This window comes from Pteropus alecto, unplaced genomic scaffold (genome assembly GCF_000325575.1).
Source record: "Pteropus alecto unplaced genomic scaffold, ASM32557v1 scaffold468, whole genome shotgun sequence".
In the NCBI taxonomy this organism is placed as follows: Eukaryota; Metazoa; Chordata; class Mammalia; order Chiroptera; family Pteropodidae; genus Pteropus; species Pteropus alecto.
Window position 1 is genome coordinate 156,083 of NW_006441394.1, and position 18,577 is coordinate 174,659.

At 48.1% G+C, this 18,577-nt stretch overlaps 1 protein-coding gene across 7 annotated transcripts in view; it reads left to right on the top strand.

Annotated features, from left to right (window-relative positions):
• ARAP1 (ArfGAP with RhoGAP domain, ankyrin repeat and PH domain 1) overlaps positions 1-18,577 on the top strand; it is a 63,449-nt gene that overhangs the window by 17,530 nt on the left and 27,342 nt on the right. For 5 of the 7 annotated variants that reach the window (XM_015594730.2, XM_025051583.1, XM_015594732.2 and 2 more), the window contains exons 2-6: positions 330-410; positions 1,454-1,489; positions 5,852-6,403; positions 17,242-17,405; positions 18,004-18,071. In XM_015594730.2, the coding sequence (XP_015450216.1) occupies positions 5,895-6,403; positions 17,242-17,405; positions 18,004-18,071 (741 nt within the window). In that variant the 5' untranslated portion in view covers positions 330-410; positions 1,454-1,489; positions 5,852-5,894. The remainder of the gene's footprint in view (positions 1-329; positions 411-1,453; positions 1,490-5,851; positions 6,404-17,241; positions 17,406-18,003; positions 18,072-18,577) is intronic. The other 2 variants (XM_025051582.1, XM_015594731.2) reach the window with 2 other exon arrangements.

Below are 18,577 nucleotides of genomic sequence, written 5' to 3' on the forward strand. Positions count from 1 at the left end.
AGGGCCAGAGAATGAAGAGTCCCAACTCTCCTTTACCACCTGTGTCACCTCTACCTCTGGGCAGGACTGTGTCTGCCTCCTCGCCCCCAGTAGATGGCTCTGGCTTCTGTTAGGCTCCCTGAACCCTTCCTTCCTCTTCTTTCTCTTCCTCTACCCTTTCCCTCATCTCTCTCTTTCCTCTCTTTCCTTTTCCCCATCCCTCCTCCCCTTTCTCCTCCTTCCTCCCTTCATCTTCCTTTCCCTCCTCTTTCCTCCCTCCCTCTCCTCTTGGCATCCCTCCTCTCCAAGTGTCCTTGTCTCATAGACCTTCTCCACTCCTATCCTTGCAGCTTCCACCTCAGGCCAAGATGAGGAGCTGTTCAAAGTAGTTGCTGCCTCTGGGAGGACCAGCTTCCTGGGCAGCCCAGCAGGTAAGTCAGGAGATAGGAAGGGGTTGGGGCTGGGTATGGCAAACTAAGCTCCAACATTGAGGTGGGGGAGGAGGCTTCATGGAGGAGAGACCTGAGGTCCCATTTTCCATTTTGAAATTTGAGATTGAAAGGAAGAGAGAGGATGAGGCCCAGAGAACTTGCAAAGAACCTCCTGGGAGGGCTTTGAAGGGTGGGACCAGTCTAGAGACCAGTGGGTTGGGGTGGGGGTGGGAGTTGTGCCTAGTGAGTTATCTTCTCTTTCGTATTCTCAGATGATCATGTTATCTTTTAAACTGTATTTATTTTTTTTGAAAATGGTACAAAATTAAAAAGATACAGAGGGTATAGTGAAAGGTAACCCTCCCTTTCTTGCCTTCTAGCTGCCAGTTGTTCTTTTCAAAGGCAGTTTCTTGTAAACCCATCTGGAGATATTCTGTGTATATGTGTATGCTATATGTATATGTATATGTTTTTCTTTTTAAATTAAATTTATTGAGGTAATATTGGTTAATAATATTGTATAAATTTCAGGTGTACAACATTATATTTCGATATCTGTATACTCTCTACTGTGCTTACCACCTAAAGTCTAGTTTCTTTCTGTTACCATATATTTGACCCCCTTTACCCTCCTCCTCCCCGACCCTCCTTCTCCTCTGGTAACCACCATTCTGTTGCCTGTATTTATGAGTTTGTTTTTGTTTGTTTTGTTAGTTCATTTGTTACTTTTTTTATATTCCACACGAGTGAAATCATACAATTTTTGTCCTTTTTTGTCTGACTTATTGCACCTAGGTCTATATTTTTAAGGTCTATCTATGTTGTCGCAAATGGCAATGTTTCATGTTTTTTTAATGGCTGAGTAGTATTCGCGCGCGCGCGCGCGTGTGTGTGTGTGTGTGTGTGTGTGTGTGTGTACATCTTTATCCATTCATCTGTTGATGGATATTTAGGTTATTTCCATGTTTTGGCTATTGTAAATAATGCTGCAATGAACATAGAGGTACATATATCTTTACAAATAAGTGTTTTTGTATTTTTAGGGTAAATATCGAGAAGAGGAATTGCTGGATCTTATGGTAATTCTATTCTTAATTTTTTGAGGAACCGCCATACCGTTTTCCATAGTGGCTGCACTCATCATTCCAACCAACAGTGCACAAGGGTTCTCTTTTCTCTACATCCTCTCCAACACTTGTTATTTCTTGTCTTTTTGATAATAGCCATTCTAACTGGTTTGAGGTGATATCTTGTTACAGTTTTGATTTTCATTTCCCTGATTACTAGCGATGTTGAACATCTTTTCATATACATTTTTTTTGTTTAACCCAGATATTTACCTCATAAAACACTATTCTGCACCTTGCTTTTCCAATTAATAAAGCTTTAATATCATTTAATATGAATTATAGACTCTTTCACTGGATAATTTTAGTTGGGGTTGTGCTAGTTATAGCTTAACACTGAAAGAACTGATGTCTTTATAATGTTGAGAGTTGGCTTTTCCAAGACATCAAATGTATTTGTTTGTTTGTGTCTTCCTTTGGGTCTTTCAGGAGCCTTTAAAATATATTCACATATCATGGGAGGTGAACACAGTATAAGTGTATGTATATATATATATCACATGATATCACTTATATGTGGGATACAAACCTAAAAGCAACAAATGAGCAGGACAGACAAACAGAGACTCATGGACATGGACTATAGACTAGTGGGTAACAGAGGGGAGGGGGAGGGGTGAGATAGACGGGGTCAAATATGTGCTGACAGACAGAAATGTAACTATGGGAGGTGAACACAGTGTAAATATATATAAATATATATGTATGTATGTATATATGCCTTATTGTTAAAGTGTATAGCTGAAACTTACTGGATTTCGTTAACTAAAGTCACCATAAAAAAAAATTAAAAAAAAAAACTTCACATATCACGTAGTTCAAAATTTAGGTGATAGAAAAAGATATGGAGTGAAAAGTCTCCCCACCAGCCAGAGGGGTTTACAGGGAGCCGATGGAACTTGATCTTCAGGCTTCTTTCAGGGTGTAGGGACAGGCCCAGGCAGTGTGTGCCTATGGTCATATGTTTTGTGTAAAATTTTATAAAAGTAAGATAATTCTTTTTTAATTAAGAAAAATTTTAACTGAGAAGTAATTGACATATAACATATTTGTTTCAGGTATATAATCTAATGATTCAGTATTTGTGTTTATTGTGAAATTAAGATATTCTTGTATTCTTTTTCTTTTTTATAGCTTTATTGAAATATAATAGGCATTTAGTTGCTCATATTTACATTGTACAGTTCAGTGAGATTTTAAAAAAAATTATAGTTGGCAAACTTTGTATTCTTTTTCTTAAAGGCATCCGAATTGTGTAAACTTCAGGCCCTGGCTTTGCATCTGCTCTCTCCTGTCCTCTTGGCCCTCATTTTTCTTTTTTTAGCAAGAGAAAATAACCAAATTTAATACATGTGTATATATGGGAGCCCTGCATACATGATCAGCCCTAATTTTTCCTCCTCAGAGGCAACCAGCGTTACCTTGTCTCCTATGTATCTTTTTCAGAGATATTTTATGCGTTTACCAGTAGTTGCATGAAGATCTGTTCTCTTCCTTTGTTCCTCCCCGCCCCCCACATAAAAGGCAGAATGTTATGTATAAAGTTCTGTACCTTTCTTTAGTTATTTAACAGTATCTTAGAGGTCTCTTATCAATGTTACGAGTTTCCTCATTTTGTATAGCTGTTCAGTATTCTACTGTATGACTACACTATAATTTAGCTAACTATTCTCAGGTTTATGGATGTTTTAGTATTTTCTGACCTTTTGTTCTTATACACAGTGCTATAGCCATAACCGTCTATATCTGTCATTTTTAACATGTACCAATAAGACTGCAGGGTAAGTATCTGAGGGTGGCTGGATCAAAGGGCAGCCTGACTTAGAGTTTTCACAGCTATTGTGGCCTTGCCCTTCCCAGAGCCACTCTCATCTGCCAGGGAGGGGAATGCCTTACCATATCACCAGTTAGTGTGGGGAGGTTTAGTTCCTTTTCATCTGTTTAAGAACCATTTATTTTTCCCTTCTGTGAATTTCTTTGTTCACATCCTTTGCCTATTTTTCTGTTAGGTTATTCATCTGTTTCTTATTTTTAGGTGCTTTTCAATTTTTAAGAAAATTAGCTCTGTGTTTGGGATATGAGTTGCAGATATCCCCTACTTTGTCATTTATCTCTTGGCTTTTGCTTATGGTGTTTTTTATCATGCAGGAATGTTTGATTTTTATATAGTTGAATATTTTACTTCTTTATTCTTCTAGGTCTGTATCATTTCTAAAAGGCTTTTGCTCTCTGAGATGATTTTAAAAATCCTTTTGTGGTTCTATTTTTTTATAATGAAATCATTGCTTTATCTGTAATTTAGCCTGTCGTAAGGTGTAAGGTAGAGGTCCAACTGAGTTTGTTTCTAGATTGCTCCACAGATGTCTCAGAAACTTAATAATCCATCTTGTTTGAGTTCCTTTGATTGTATACTAAATTCTTATATGTATTTGGGTCTATTTTTGTATTTTCTGTTCTATTTAATGGATCTGTTTGTTCAGATTCTAGTAACATGTACAGTCATGGGGTATGGGTTCTAGAACCTCCCTCGGATGTCAAAATCTGTGGATGCTCAAGTATCTTATTTAAAATGGTGTAGATCAATGCATACAGTTGAATGTCTGCATATGTGGACTCCCAGCTTGATCAGAAATACAGAAGGCTGACTGTACTGTTTTAATTACCATGGCTTTGTATGTTTTAATATGTGGTGAGACTGATTCTCACTCTTTACCCTTCCTTTCCCTCACCCCCTGCTTCCAGAATTTTCCTGGATCTTCCTACTTGTTTATTTTTCCACATGAACTTTAAACATGAGCTTGTCTAGCTCAAAAAAAATTTCGTATGTGTACTTAAGAGGATTGTGCATATTTATAAATTAGAGAGAATTAATATCTTTATACTGTCTTCTATCCAGGAGTATACTGTGTCTTTCAGTTTGTCCAAGTCTTCTTTTTGTCCCTCAGTAACACTCCAAACTTTTCTTCTTATAGATCTTATACATTTTTTATTAAGTTTATTCTTGGTGTTTTATATTTTGTGATGCTATTGTAAATGGGGTCTTTCATCTTGGTTTCTACCTGGTTATTGCTTATAAGTATTGATTTCTGTTATATTAATTTTGAACCCAACTATCTTACTAAAATCTTTTATTGTTTGTAATAGTTTCCCAGTTGAGCGTCTTAGATTTTCCAACTCAAAATTCGTTTTATTGGTGACTAATAGATTATCTCTTCCTTCCTAATTTTTACACTTCTTGTTTATTTTTGCTCTCTAGAACTTTCAGAGCACTGTGAATAATGATGATGATGATGATGATGATGATGATGATGATAATGAAGATAATGAAATGAATATCCTTGTCTCATTCCTGACTTTAGTGGAAGTTTTTCTGTTGTTTTCCCATTAAACAAGTTTTTAGCTTTTGGTTTAAGGAAGGCTCAATATATTTCTATTTTAGTAAGATTTTTATTTGTTTAAGTATACTGGATATTGAGTTTTATCGTATGCCTCTTTAGTATTTGTGGAGATGGTCATATGACTTTTTCCTTTTGATCTATTTATCACCTTTTCTTTGCGTCATTTATTTCTGGATTCTTGTCAGACCAGGAGCTCTTGAGTGTAGGGATGGGACCTGAGTCCCCACTGCCTAGTGCAAGGCTATTTTGATGAACAAATGAATGAATGGCCTTTCCTATATATTACTCCCTTTCCCTCTTGGTGGTGGGAGGGGTTATGCACAGGACCAGAACCCCAGAGGCTGTGTGATGCTTAGTTGACTCACCTCCTGGAGCATTCCACTTCCTCCAGGGGCATGGAGATGGGGTGAGGCTCAGTCCCTATACTGGGCCTGCTGGGGGACCAGCAGTGGTATCAGTACCCTCAATCGCACTCATGTTCGCTAAGACCCTGGGCCTGGCCCTCAGCTGGGAACTGGTGACTCAGAAGAAATTGGGGCCTTGCCTGGGTCTTACAGAAGGCAGTAGGGTGTGTGCCAGACACAGCTAATGGCCAGCCTTGCAGCAGTGGCCAGGACTGTGGATGAGGGCGGGTGGTGGTACCAACTCTGGAGGTCCTAGAGGGCCTCTTAGAGGAAACATGAGCTGGATGCTAAGTGGCCACAGGGATTAGGGTGGGGGAAGGGGTGGCTGAATTCAGGGTGAGGGAAAAGCCTGTGTGTTCAGAGACCTGGCAGTACTTGCACATGCGGCACAGGGGAAAAAGCTCAAGGACAGAGCTTGACCCCATGGTATAGGAGAGCCACATAAGAATGCCGATCAGGGAACTAAATCTGGGCAGCTATTCCTCTGACCTGTGCCCATCTGTCTATTCCAGATCTGGACAGAGCCCTGCTGGCTGGCCTCTGCTGTCAGGAACCATGGCAGAGGCCGGGGATATAGCACTGTCGGTGGCCGAGTGGCTTCAGGCATTGCACCTGGAGCAGTACACCGGGCTCTTTGAGCAGCATGGACTGGTCCGGGCCACAGAGTGCCAAGGCCTCAGCGATGCCCGCCTGGTGGACATGGGCGTGCTACTCCCTGGCCACCGACGCCGCATCCTGGCTGGCCTGCTTCGTGCCCATGCGCCCCCGGCCCCCGCACCCCGCCCCACCCCACGGCCCGTGCCCATGAAGCGTCATGTCTTCCGCTCACCGCCTGTGCCCACCACTCCACCTGAGCCACTGCCCGTGGCTAGAGAGGATGAGGGGTTACCCACTGCCCCACCCATCCCACCCCGGAGGAGCTGCCTTCCACCTGCCTGCTTCTTCACCTTGTCCACGGCTGCCTCAGACGCTGTGCTGCCCCCACTGCCTGCTAAGCGGCATTTGGCAGAGCTAAGTGTTCCACCTGTGCCCCCTCGCACTGGGCCCCCCCGTTTGCTGGTGAGGTGAGTGGCTGCTGTACAGGGTGGGAGGTACATGGGTAGAGGACCCTAAAGAGTGGAGGGGGAGTTTGTGGCCTTTGGCACTGGAGTAGGAAAGGCAGCTGAGTGGAGGGAACAGCATGTGCAAAGCTCAGAGGCAGGAAGCACCTTGCGGGTCACTCTGGGCAGACGATGTGGCTGAACTGTTGGGCGAGTGAGGGTGAGGCTTGTGGATGGTGCTGGTGGGATGTACTGTAAAGGCCTGGTGGGCAGCCAGGAGGATTTTAAGTAGAATGGTCTGATGAAAGCTGAGTACTAAAAAGATGACTCTGGCTGCTGACGAGGCTAATGGGGGAGGATGCTAAAAGACCAGTGAGAAGGCACAGGGCCAGGTGAGAGGCCCCCACTCAGGCTGTGTGAGAGAAATAGGCAGATTAGAGCAAGATGTTTCTCGACTAGACAGGACTTGGGGACAGCCTGGGCGTGAGTGGATAGGGGATGGGGAGCCACAACAGTGTCCAGGTTATCGTCTTGGGTGGACAGTAGTGCTATCACTGGTCTGGAGATAGGGGATACAGGAACAGAAATGAGTGTGGGGCAAAGTCTGGAGTTCAGGTTGGGGCCTTGCAAGTGTGAGATACTGTGGGGCATTGGGGTACGTTCTGGAGTTGGGAGGTAGCATGTGGAGGAAACAAGGGCGCCTTGGATGATCTTGCTATGGGGGAGTAGGGACTGCCCAGGACTTGGTGCTTGTGTTTTGTCTTCCCTCTTTACACTGCTCCTGCCACATGTCACCAAATCCTAGGGATGCTTCTCAGGACTCATTCTACTTGCCCTCTCTCAGAACTGTTTTCTCCCCTCCTGGTTTCTGGTACTCCTTGTTTTCTTAAGTTTCCTTCTACTTCTGTGGTTGTTCCATTTTAACCTCCTTCATGTGTATCCTCCCTTCCTCCCCTTGCTATGGTGGCCAGTTGAGAGGGAGCATCCCAAGCTGGGAGTGAATATATGTTCAGGGGTGTAATGGAGATTTATTGCAGCACTCAGACCTAGTCAGCCTAATCTGAGACGGCTTCTTGGAGGAGGACGGGATGTGCAGAGAGATGTCTCCTGGTCCCTATTTTGGGGCACTGTGCTGAGTTCTTTGCTTACATGATCTAATTTGATCCTTACAGCAAGTCTTCTGGGAGATTTATGTCCCATTTTCAAGCACAGAAACTGAAGCTCAGAGAAGGAAAGGGAGCATTGGCTGGATCCATGCCGAGTACATGCTTAAGGATCCCCTGTGGGGAGGGTCTGGGAGGTTTTCCCCATCCAAAGAGGGACATTAAGTAAGGGGCCTTGAAGGCAAGCCAGGGCTGTGGTGTTTTGAGATCTGATTGGTAGAAGAACAAAAAGAGTTTGTGCCTTTCCTGGATTCACACAACTGGGAACAAACAATAAATACTAAAGTCCCCAAGAAGCCTGGCTTGCGGACTATGTTGGAATTTTCTGGTGCCATTGCGCCCTCTAGTGAGTATTTTCTTCTGTGCAGGAGTAATTTCTATTTTCTTTCTGTCTGCCTGCCTGTCTCCCTGCCTGCCTGTCTCTGGTGGGTGGGAATGCGTTAACAAGAGCAGGAGGTAGGGCCCTGTTCACAGGGAGCTCACAAAGGCTTAGGAGGCAAACCCCCCAGTGGGAGAGTAGGAGTCTGGATTCCTGCTTCGGAGGCAGGATACCTGGGGTAGGCCCAGCTAGCTGTGTGCCTCCCATTATGAGTTGCCCTTCTGGGCCTTCTCCCCATCAGGTGCCCTCCTTGACCCTTCACGGCCCTCCTGGTACTGACATTTGAGTTCAGGAGACTTGTTGGGTATAACAAAGGTCCTGTCCACTCCTCAGGGTAGAAGCCCCCACTCTTAGAGCTTCTGTCTGAACTTAGCTACTTAGCCAAGCTCTGGGGGAGGCCAGGCTCCCATGGTGAGGAATCTGGCCTTTTGTAGCTAGAGGACCCAAAATTCATTCCATGCTGGGAGAATTTGTAGACAATTATTTCTCACAATTTGGACTATTCATTGAGGCAGAATATGGTGAGAGGTGAGCTGCCAAGCCTGACTTCCTGTGTCCTGGGGCCTTTGACATTCAGAATTGTGGGCATCTATGGTCCTAGTGCTGTGGGCTCCCGGGATGTACCAAGTATTTTAAGCCCAGTGGTAGAAAAACTTGCAGCAAAACTTACATGTCTCATGTACATGTACCACACAAAGGCTGGGCAGGGTCAGGGCCAGGATAGAGCCTGACTGGCTACCTATCCCCTCACAGCCCCTTCCTATGACCCCAGACTTCATGGTGCACAGTGGGAGACTGCTCAACCTGGCCTGCTCTTGCCCCCCTTGCAGGAGTCCCCGCTTCCTGAAATGGCCTTTCTTTTCTTACTTGCACCCTCTGGTGATGGGGATCTCACTCTCTCAATCTTAGGCCTCTTATGCCAGATCTGTGGTGGCTGAGTGAGCATTTCTGCCTGGCCCCACCCTATCACCAGGCTCCCCAGTGGAATTTAGGGTTATCTGCTGTGTGCTCATGTGTGTATTCTTGAAGTAGTGACTCCATGTGAGGGCATGCCTGGACAGTTTGTGCAAGCTGCCGAGGTAATAGTGTGTTTGTATTTACACATCTGCCCGGGTTCTAAGGGAGGTGATGTGTGATCCTAATATGTAAATGTGTCTGGGGATTTATGCCATTTCAGTGGTGGCTTACTGTGGTATGTGTGTAAGTTCACTGGGCCCCTGTGCCCATGTGTGTTGGTATATTGGAGTACAAGTCCATTTTTGAGTATCCATGCAATGGGCGGTGATTTAGTGTGTGTAGTATTTATGTAGCATCAGGTATGAGCCAATATGTGTATGTGTGTGTGCAGGTGATGCCAAGAGGACTCCATTGTAACATCAGCTCCATTAGGGCCAAGATCCTTATTGATTTTCTTTACTGCTGAATCCTCACCATTTGGAACAGTGCCAGGTGCCTTATAGGCACTGAGAAAGTGTGTTGTGTGAGTGAACAGATGAAGCCTGCATGAGCTTCTGTACTGCAGGTGCTGAGCACATGTGTTGCCTATGCTGATTCAGCAGCAGTGAGTGCCCTCAGTGCCCACAGGACACTGAACAATAGGGTTAAAGGGTGTCACCCTAGACATCTTGGAAAGAGAAAGGCCTTCAGAGGAGGCAGGCAGAAATTGAGCAGAATAGGGTCCCTTCCTCCCTGCCCTAGCTGAGTCAGGACTCTCAGAACTAGGCTCACCATTCTGCCTGGCCTAGGAGGACTCTAGTTCACTCTCAAATGGTCTGTACCCCCACCCTTATTTAATCCTGTGATAGGGAACTTGCTGACGAGTTCCAGAGATGCCAAGAAATTTGCTTAGAGTCACATAGCCCAACAGAGGGAAGCTGAGGTTCAGACCCTGCTCTTGGCCTGGGGCCCAGTCTACCTAGCTCTAAGCCTCGTATATGTGAACCTTCTGAACCTGCTTCCCTGAGAGTGGCAGACAGGTCATTTCTGATCCAGGGTTCCAGGGTCACTCCACAGAGCCTCTCCTGGACTGATCTGGGTCTGTTTTTTTCCTCTGGTGCTTGGATGCCTGGAGATACCTCATGATGATAGAGTATTTATCAAGAGGAGGCAGCTGTTAGCTGGAGTCACACTGCAAGGCTTCCTACCTGTGCCCTTGACTGCCCTGCAGCCCATCCAATCCCTGGTCGTCCTGGAGGCTGATCACTTGTTGCTAGGACAGAACTTGCTCCTTTCAAAGAGCTTCTTTTCCAGCCTCTCTGAGTTTCCTCTTTCTCAGCTAGGACCAGGGCTTCCTGGGCGTCCACTCTGTAAGTCCCTGCTAGAAGGCACGGGGGTGGCTTGTCCAGTTCCAGTTTGGGGTTGGGGGGACGGCCTAGGGGCGGAGAGGAAGTGTCTGCCCCAGGGGATTCTGGGTGACTTTTCTCTCTTTCTCAGTCACTGTTGTTTTCAGGAAGTATATGTTGGCCAGGGCTGCAGGGGGTGGGGGAGGTGGAGAGCAGGAAGCCAGGGGAGGCCAGAGCTGGATGCAGACACATACACATTCACTCACTCACTACTCCCTGACAGATCTGCGGTTATACATAGAGACACACACTCAGACAAGTGATCACAGACCCTCGGAGACACAATCGTAAGCACACAGCGCCACACCTGGACTCAGACACGGCCTCAGACACACCCAGGGATTAGGGGCCAGGCTGTCTGCGAGACCAGCCCAGGTTGGACACTGGCTGTCCGGGCAGACACAGCACACTTGAGTACACACTGGGCCTTCCTGGCCGGAGCTGTGGGAGTCCTCAGGCTCAGGACCCAGCAGGCATCTGAGGGTGAGCACTGGCTGTCTGCGGGCAGGGCTGGGCTGGGAAGTGGGGGCAGGATGGGGGCGGGGATGGGGTGGGAGGGAGGCTTCTCCTGAGGGCCTGGGAAGGCAGGAATCACTGTTTGTGGGTTTATCACCTCTGGGATGTGTTTTGTGGTACTTTCCTCCCTATTCCTTTTTTTACTCTCAGACTTTTCTCTCCTCTTTCACTTTCTCCACATTTTCTGCTTTTCCTTCTGCCCTTTTCTTTCTTCCTTCCCCCTGCCTTGGGCTTTCCAGTTTCCATCTCCCGATAAGCTTGTCTTCTGGGTCCACTGAGAGCCCACAATGCCTGTTTGCTGGGTCATACAGACTCCTCTTCTGTAGGGTCTCTGCCCTTCAGGGACCTGGTACTGATCTCATCAGTTCTGGCTCCCCACACCCCACTGAAGATTCTCCCAGGAGACTTAGGCGGGCTTCTCTCAAGGTCAAGTTCAAGGGTACCATGTTTCTGAGCAGCTCCTACCTGAACCCCTTTGCCTTCCCCCTTAGTCCAGGATGATAGGAAGACTTTCCAAGGTCTGGCACTTAGATGGTCTGGTTTCTGTCTCTCCTCCCGCTGCTACCCTCTGGAGCCAGCACAGGATCAGGCCCAGGAAGCACATAGAGCTGCCATGGGAGACCCAGGCCTCTGCCTCCTCCTGCCCACAACAGCAGGGCTGGCCTGTAAGAAAGTTCTGTATAAGCCTGGTAGTAGACGTGCCATGAAGGAGCTAACAGGCTGTGTGAGCTTAGAGGAGGGAGCAATTGGGTGGACTTCTTGGAGGAGGAGGCATGTTTTAAGCACAATGGAGTTGGTGATCTGAGTCATTGTGGGGAGTAAATGAAAAAAGGCCCCCAGCAGAATACCTGACACATAGTGAGTACTTAGCAAGCGGTAGCTCTTGTTCTAGGAAGAAGTGCTAAGAGGTGGGTGAAGCCTTAGTTTTGAGAGTGGATGCCAGGTTAATCAGGCTCTGCTCTGTGGAGGGGTGAAGGAGTTGCTGACCTCCAGTGATCAGGAGGTGAATGGAGTTGTGATCTCTCAGTCATTCAGCACACTTGTTGAAGTTCCTCTCTGTGTTGGGTGATGCCATTACATGGAGAGAGATTGGCCTTCTGCACAGCATATGCAGAAGCTGAAAGGCATGTTTCAGACATCACATCTAAGCAAGTGAAATGCCAGGAAGGGCTCTCTGTGCTGTGGCCTGGGCAGAAACAAACAGAACAAAACCATTCTAGTGGGGCTGACCTTTGGATCTCATGATGGAGAAGGAAGGACAGGGGCAGCTGTAGAGGAAGCAAGAAGCATAGGACTGAGGCCTGGGCATTGTTTAGCCAGGGCGCGAATGAGGAAGTAGGCAGTTGGGAAGGTTTTCTAGTGGGTAGGGGAGATCAGATTAGGAGAGGGTTGTGTCCAGATCACCAGGCCTAACCCCACCTTTTGGTCCTGCTAGTGAGAATCTAGGAGCTGGGATTGGCCTGGGTCCCTCTAAGGCCTGTGTAACATGTTAGGGGGAAGGGCCTGATTCCAGGACAGGTGTAGGGTAGGCCTGGATCCTTGGTCCTATGTCAGTTCAGTGCAGCAAACATTGACAGACACAACTATACTGGGTAATCAGAAGTGTGGAGGCTAGAGGAGTCCCAAGGAGGTCCCATCCCAGCCTGGGACATGAGGGGAGGCACAAAGTAGAGCCTCTCTCTAGGGAGGGAACCCCTCTGAGGGGAAGGATATATGATTTGGACCTCTCGAAGGAGAAGTAGGATGTGTTCAGACAAGGAGGGGTATTACAGGTGGATGTAACAGCATATGCAAAGGCCTAGAAGTATGCATTTATGGAATGCAGCTCAATCAAAGATGGCTGGAATGTGAGTAGAGGATGAGTTCAAGGTCAGCCTGACCTTATGGTGAAGCCTAGTTCTTTTTGCCAGAGATTGATGTAGACAGAAAGATATGGAGGCAGAGTCAAGGGCCATCCTGGAGGAGGAGGCTGTGAAGCAGGTTCCTAACCCAGCCTGTGGGGCCTGAACCTCCTTTAGCCATAGCCAGGGTGAGAAAGTTGTGCTGATGAATGTGGGAGTATATCTCCTTGCTGAGTGATCAGTAAGCTTGGAAGCAGATCGGAGAGGAGGCTCAAAGATGAAGTAACCTGCTTTGTGAGGTCACAAACGGATGAAGATTCAAGCCCAGGTCTGCCTGGCCCCAAATCTCTCTCTTAGCTAGAGTGACCACACATCTCGTTTTGCCTGGGACAGACCCTGTTTATACCAGTTGCCTGGACATGGTTATTAATAGTGCCTCATTTAACTCTCAGAAATGTTCTGGTTTATATGATTAATTGTATGGTCCCCCTACTCTTACCCATTGTGGCTGGGGACCCTCACATGTCCTGCAGCCCCTAAGTATAAGGTCGGCTGTGTGTATTTGCCCTAATCCAGTAAGATAATCCTTAAGCTGAAGGCCCAGGCTGGAGTGGATCAGCCCTTGCCAAGAGTGCTCGCTCTTACTGTGGGCATAATGGGGAGAGCTGATGGGTTCATATGTCACTTGGGTAGAGGAGAAAGGGGCTGAAGGAGCAGGGGAGCCAAGGGCGGGAGCAAGGGGAGCACCGCTCTGTGTGGGCATCTCAGGCTGCCTATAGGTCAGGCCCATTGAGCTGTGCTTTGAGGTACAGATGAGCTTTCCATGGGCTGAGATGATAGGGAGAGGGCAGTGAGAAGGAGGAAGAAGCCTTGAGCAAAGGTTTGGAGGTGGGGTTACTGAGCATGTGCTCAGGATTGGGCTGATCTTCTGGTGTAGTGGGTCAGAGTTCAAAAGGAAATATCCCAGCTGGGCCTCAGCTTCCAATTGGAGTTGGGGCTGCTCTTAGGAGTGAATGGCCAGGACTCCAGCTGGGGTGTGGGTATTCTGTGGGCTCTGCCCGGTCCCCTGGGGTTTTCCCACATGCTGAGCCTTCCTGACACCACTTCTTCTTTCCTGGGCTTGGCCATGACTTAGCGTGGCCCAGTCCCCTGTGGTAGGCAGGCACGGGTCAGCCAGGAGGCTTCTTGGAGGAGGTGGCTAGAATGAGGTCTGGAGGTCCATGAGGAGCCCTCTTATCCCCACATTCTTGGCACTTAGCCCTTTTCCTGTGAAGGCTCTGCTTGGGGAGGAGCCCTTTGCATCTGTTTCCTTCTGCCTTCTTGCCATGGTCACAGTGGCTACCAGAGCTGTAATCACATCCCTTCTTGGACCAAACATCAGCCCCAGAGCTGCCTAGATCTTGCGTTGGGGTGGGGTGTGAGGAGGCTGACCTCAGAGAAGCCCTCAGATCCTGGCTGTGGCCTCATTCACCACCAGTTGAGCTTGTAGGCTATGGTGCTGGATTACGTGTGTGCAAATTCCAGCTGTGGGATGAAGGGCAAATTTCTTCGTGTCTCTGTGCCTCAGTTTTCTCATCTGTAAAGTGAGGAGAACAGCAAGCCATGCCTTATAGAGCTTTTGTAGTGAGTAGATGGATGACTCCACGTAAAGCACTTAGAAGATGGCTGGGAATACATACACACATAATTAATAATAATTAATTAATCCAGGTCTTCATTTACTAATTGCTGCTGAGTGCTGCGCACACCATAGTGAAGAAGGTAGTGTGGCACTTGCCTCAGGTTGCCCACATGCTGGAGAGACCTCAGATAGGTACATCCCTCACAGATGATCAGGACAGTGATGAGGGAGGATTGAGGGCTAGAGGTAGGAAGGCTGAAGTTGCTTGGGCTCCAGGGATGCTCGGGCTCCACCACCTTCTCCTCCTCAGTGCTGGCCCTCAATCCTGCCAGAGGCTGGGGATCCAGGCCCACTCAGCCCTGCTCGGCTTGGAGGGGCGGAGCCTGTCCCCACTTTCTCTGGGCCAGCTTGGAATTCTGCTCTCAGCTGATCATGCTGGGCCTCTAAGGGCCCCTTCTTCTTGGAATCTGGGAGACTGTGTGTAATAGATTGCTTTGCCTGTCAAGAGGTCTCCAAAGACATTGCACCTGGCCAGTTGGGGGCCAGTACCCCAGGTCATGCCCTTGGGCCTATGGGCACTCACTCAATCTTTTGGTCATCATTCACCCTGTCATTTGCTTTCCACCCAACCGTCATAGCCACCCTATTCACCTACCCATCCATCTATCCATTCATTCATCCACTCATTCTGTCCGTTCACCCATCCAGTCATCTGCCCACCCACCTTTTTCAACATGCTCTTGTTGCTGACTCAGCCAGGCCCTATACTGGGCTGTGAGAATAAAGAGTCAAGTCCAATGCTGCCCCTGCCCTAAAGAGAGTCAAGGTCAAGTCAGGGAGACAGCCTGGTGCAGTGCCCACCAGGGAGTCTTCTTTGGTCCAGCTAAACATTCATGCCCTCTGAACTACCATAGGCTCACTTAACATCAGATTCCGTAAGAAGCATATAGGGAGGGAACAGCTGGCCACCAGGCAGTGGCAGGTCTTCTTCTGCTATGGGGTCTTTATAGTGGTCTTTGCCACTGTCTACACAGCTTTCCAAGATCTATTCTCTGTGGCCCTTCAGGGGACAGCTCAAGGGTAGGGGACTGAAACTCACAGCAGACAGTTGTGAGAGTCACCTTGTTTATAAAATTCTTGCCTGAAGGGGCCACTATGTCTTCTAAAAATCCCACAGATGTGTTTTCAGGTTTCTTCATGGAATGTGCCAATCTACAAGCCATGACACTCAGGGAAACCCACAGTTCTGGCTTCTTCACCAAGTTGAGAGACCACTTACAGTTTCTCCCAGTCCAGGTGCAGTTCCTCACTCAGGCCATTTTTGCCTGAGTTGTCTAGGAACATAGCTGACATACCACCTCTAGCAGGTTTCTAGGAGAACAGAGTGAGGATACTATCACCAAAAGTCTGATTCTCACACAGAAAGCTAAAGAGTTTCATTCATTCTTTGCCTACGCATGGAGAAGAGACAATTAGAGTATAGGGTGATGTGGAAGTAACCATGTGTCCTAAGAAGCATGTAGACTGTGGAGTCAGGGGTTAGGTCCTGGCTTAGATGCTAGCACAGTACCTGGCACAAAAGAGGGAGATACTTAAATAATTTGTATTTGGAATAGTTTGTCTAAAGCTCATAACAGAAGGGATCATGTACATGGACACGGATATTCCTTGTACATGAAAGAGGAGTCAGGAAAAACTTTCAGAGAAGCGGACTTGAGTTTGTAATTAAAGGATAAGTAGATGTTCGTTAGCAGAGACCAGGGAAAAGGGTATTCCTGGAGGAGGCAACATCAGGAACAAAGGCCTGGCATCATGATCATGCCCCAGCCCTTTCTTGCTTTTACTATGGTCATATACTACTAGTCACTGCCAGGAACATTGGGCAATAGACCAGGCTGGAAATAACTGGTGGGAAAAGTTGCCCACCTACTCCTTGGCCTGCTGTTGGACCCTGGCAGAGACAGCAGGTGGGGCCAGGCCTCTGGAGCTCAGGCACCTTGTTCCAACTGGTGGTCCTTGTGCATCCTGTGTGCCGGCACATGATATGCCTTGTCTTGATTAATCTTCCCACCATCCTGTCAGGTCAGTGATATAGTCCCCACTGTACAAAAGAGGAAACTGGGGCTCAGAGAGGCTAGGCACTTGCCCCAGCACACAGAAGCTAAGACTAAGGCAAGGTTCAAACCTACGTCTCTGACGCCAAAGCCCTTTGGAAAACTGTCAGCCTGAGAACAGTGTGATCTGTGCTGAGACAGACTGACAGGAGCACTGTGGCTTTGGGAGCCCAGGGGGTCCCTGAACCTGGCCTTGGAGAGTCAGGGAAGGGTTCCTGGGGGAGTAATAGCAGAGGTGAGGAGCTGATATGCAAGAGGAAGGTGGTGGGATCAGGTGAGTTTGAGAGGTCTGAGGACATCTGGGGGATGATAAATATCCACGTCTGGGACAAGAGAGAGGATGATCTTCAGCCAGAGATCCATGACTCAGGACCTCAGGACTTAATTTCTGAGGCTCTGATCTGTGCCCTTGGCCTCGATTCTCATTTTTTCCCCATCCATTCTCCAACAAACACCTTATCCTTACAAGCTCAGCTCAAGTCTCGCATCCTCCAGCATTCCCTGACTCCCTAGGCTAAGATGTAAGCCACCTCCACCCCGTTCTGGTCTTCATTCCTCTTCTAGATTGGAGACCCAGTAGGTACATGTGGCTAAAAGCTAGAGCTCTGAGAACAGGTTATCATGTCAGAGCAATGCAGCCAAAGAAGAGACCTGCTTCCTTAGGCTTTAGGGAGCTTATAGTGTTTGGGGTAGGGAAGTGAGGTGAGGAGGGCTGTGTGGAGGCGGGCTCCTGTCTGAGTTTGTGGGAGAATGAGTTTTGCTGCAGCTCAAGTGAGCTGGGGGCCCAATGGGTTTGAGTCCTGGCTCTGTTGCATGGTAACACTTGCTCAGTGACTCAGCAGCACTGAGCTAACCCCTTGTTGCCCAACTTTTGGTCTGTTCCCAGCCTTCCCTCCAAGGAAGAGGAGTTACTGTCACTACCACTGTCATCCTCTCCCCAACCAGAGCCTGAAGAGCCCCCAGCTACCTTCCCTGTGGGGCCTCCCTATCCCCTGTCTCCCAGTCCCCCAGAGATCCCCCCGAAGCCACTTCGCCTGCACCCAGAGTTCGGTGAGTGCTATAGCGAGGCCTGGGGCTCTGGGTGGGTGGCTTGTGATCTGGCCCTGGAGGAGTCTGCAAGGATGCAAGGTTTGCATTATGCTTTCTGTTGGGCCCTGCCACCAAGGCCCTGTGTGGGAATCACTCTTTTCATCCTCAAAATGGAGACAGCACCCACATATATGACCTACTGACTGTTCGGCGCAGGCACTTGGCAAACTTTCTGAGTTGCCCATGGTTTAAAGTCTGGGAGTATTTTCCATGCTCATGGATGGTTTGCCGCCCCTCGGATTGTCTACTTTTCTTGATTCTTGATTCATGTTGCTTTTTTTAGTCTTGTTTAGACAGTCCCTGCCCTAGACCCCCAAGCTTGCCACCTCTTCAGACCTCCTTGCGGTGGCCAGGAACCCCCTAGTGCCATCCTATGAGTTCCAAGGGTATAAATAGCACTTCCTGTCCCTTGTGTCTTTTTTTGGAAGCTAGACAAGGGTGGGAGTGGGAGGGTCTCTTTTGGGCTGGAGGTGGCCTTTGTGAAGCCAGGCCTAGATACCCAGGAAGGGAGGCCAGGCTCCTTGCTTCTGAGTCTTCCCCCACCCCTCTCTCTCCCCAGATGACTCTGACTACGATGAGGCCCCAGAAGAGGGGCGGGGAGCCCCAGCTGGCGTGATGACCAAGAAGGTGGGTCAGGTGGTGGTTTGGGTTTGGGCTGTCTGCCGTCAGTGGGGAGGGTGGGCTGCCCAGCTGCCTTTTAGACTCTGGTGATCATTAGAGAGAATGGGTGATCATTTCACAGGAGTTCCCTTCCCCCTTCATTGTCTTGCCATGCAGGGGTCAGGGGTTGGGCACAGGGTCCCAAATCCCAACGCTTGGCCAGGGTCTATAGCTCTGGTTTATGGCTCCAGCTACAGTCTTCAGCTACATCTGGATGGCTGTGTGTGGCCTCCTTTCCCTTGGTGTTTTGAGTATAGCTGTCTTGGAGTGTCTGGCCTGCTGTCTTTGTTTCACTTTCTGTGTTCCCATGTCACCCTCTCTCTGAGTGTCTTAACTCTCCATCCCTGAGACTTTCTGTTTTTGTCTCTGATCTGGGCTGGTGTGGCCCTGTCTCCCTTCGTCCTGTGCAGTCTGCCAGTGAGGGGAGGGGAGTGTGAGGAAACAGAAGTAAAAGTGCTGAGTCGTGAGTCGTG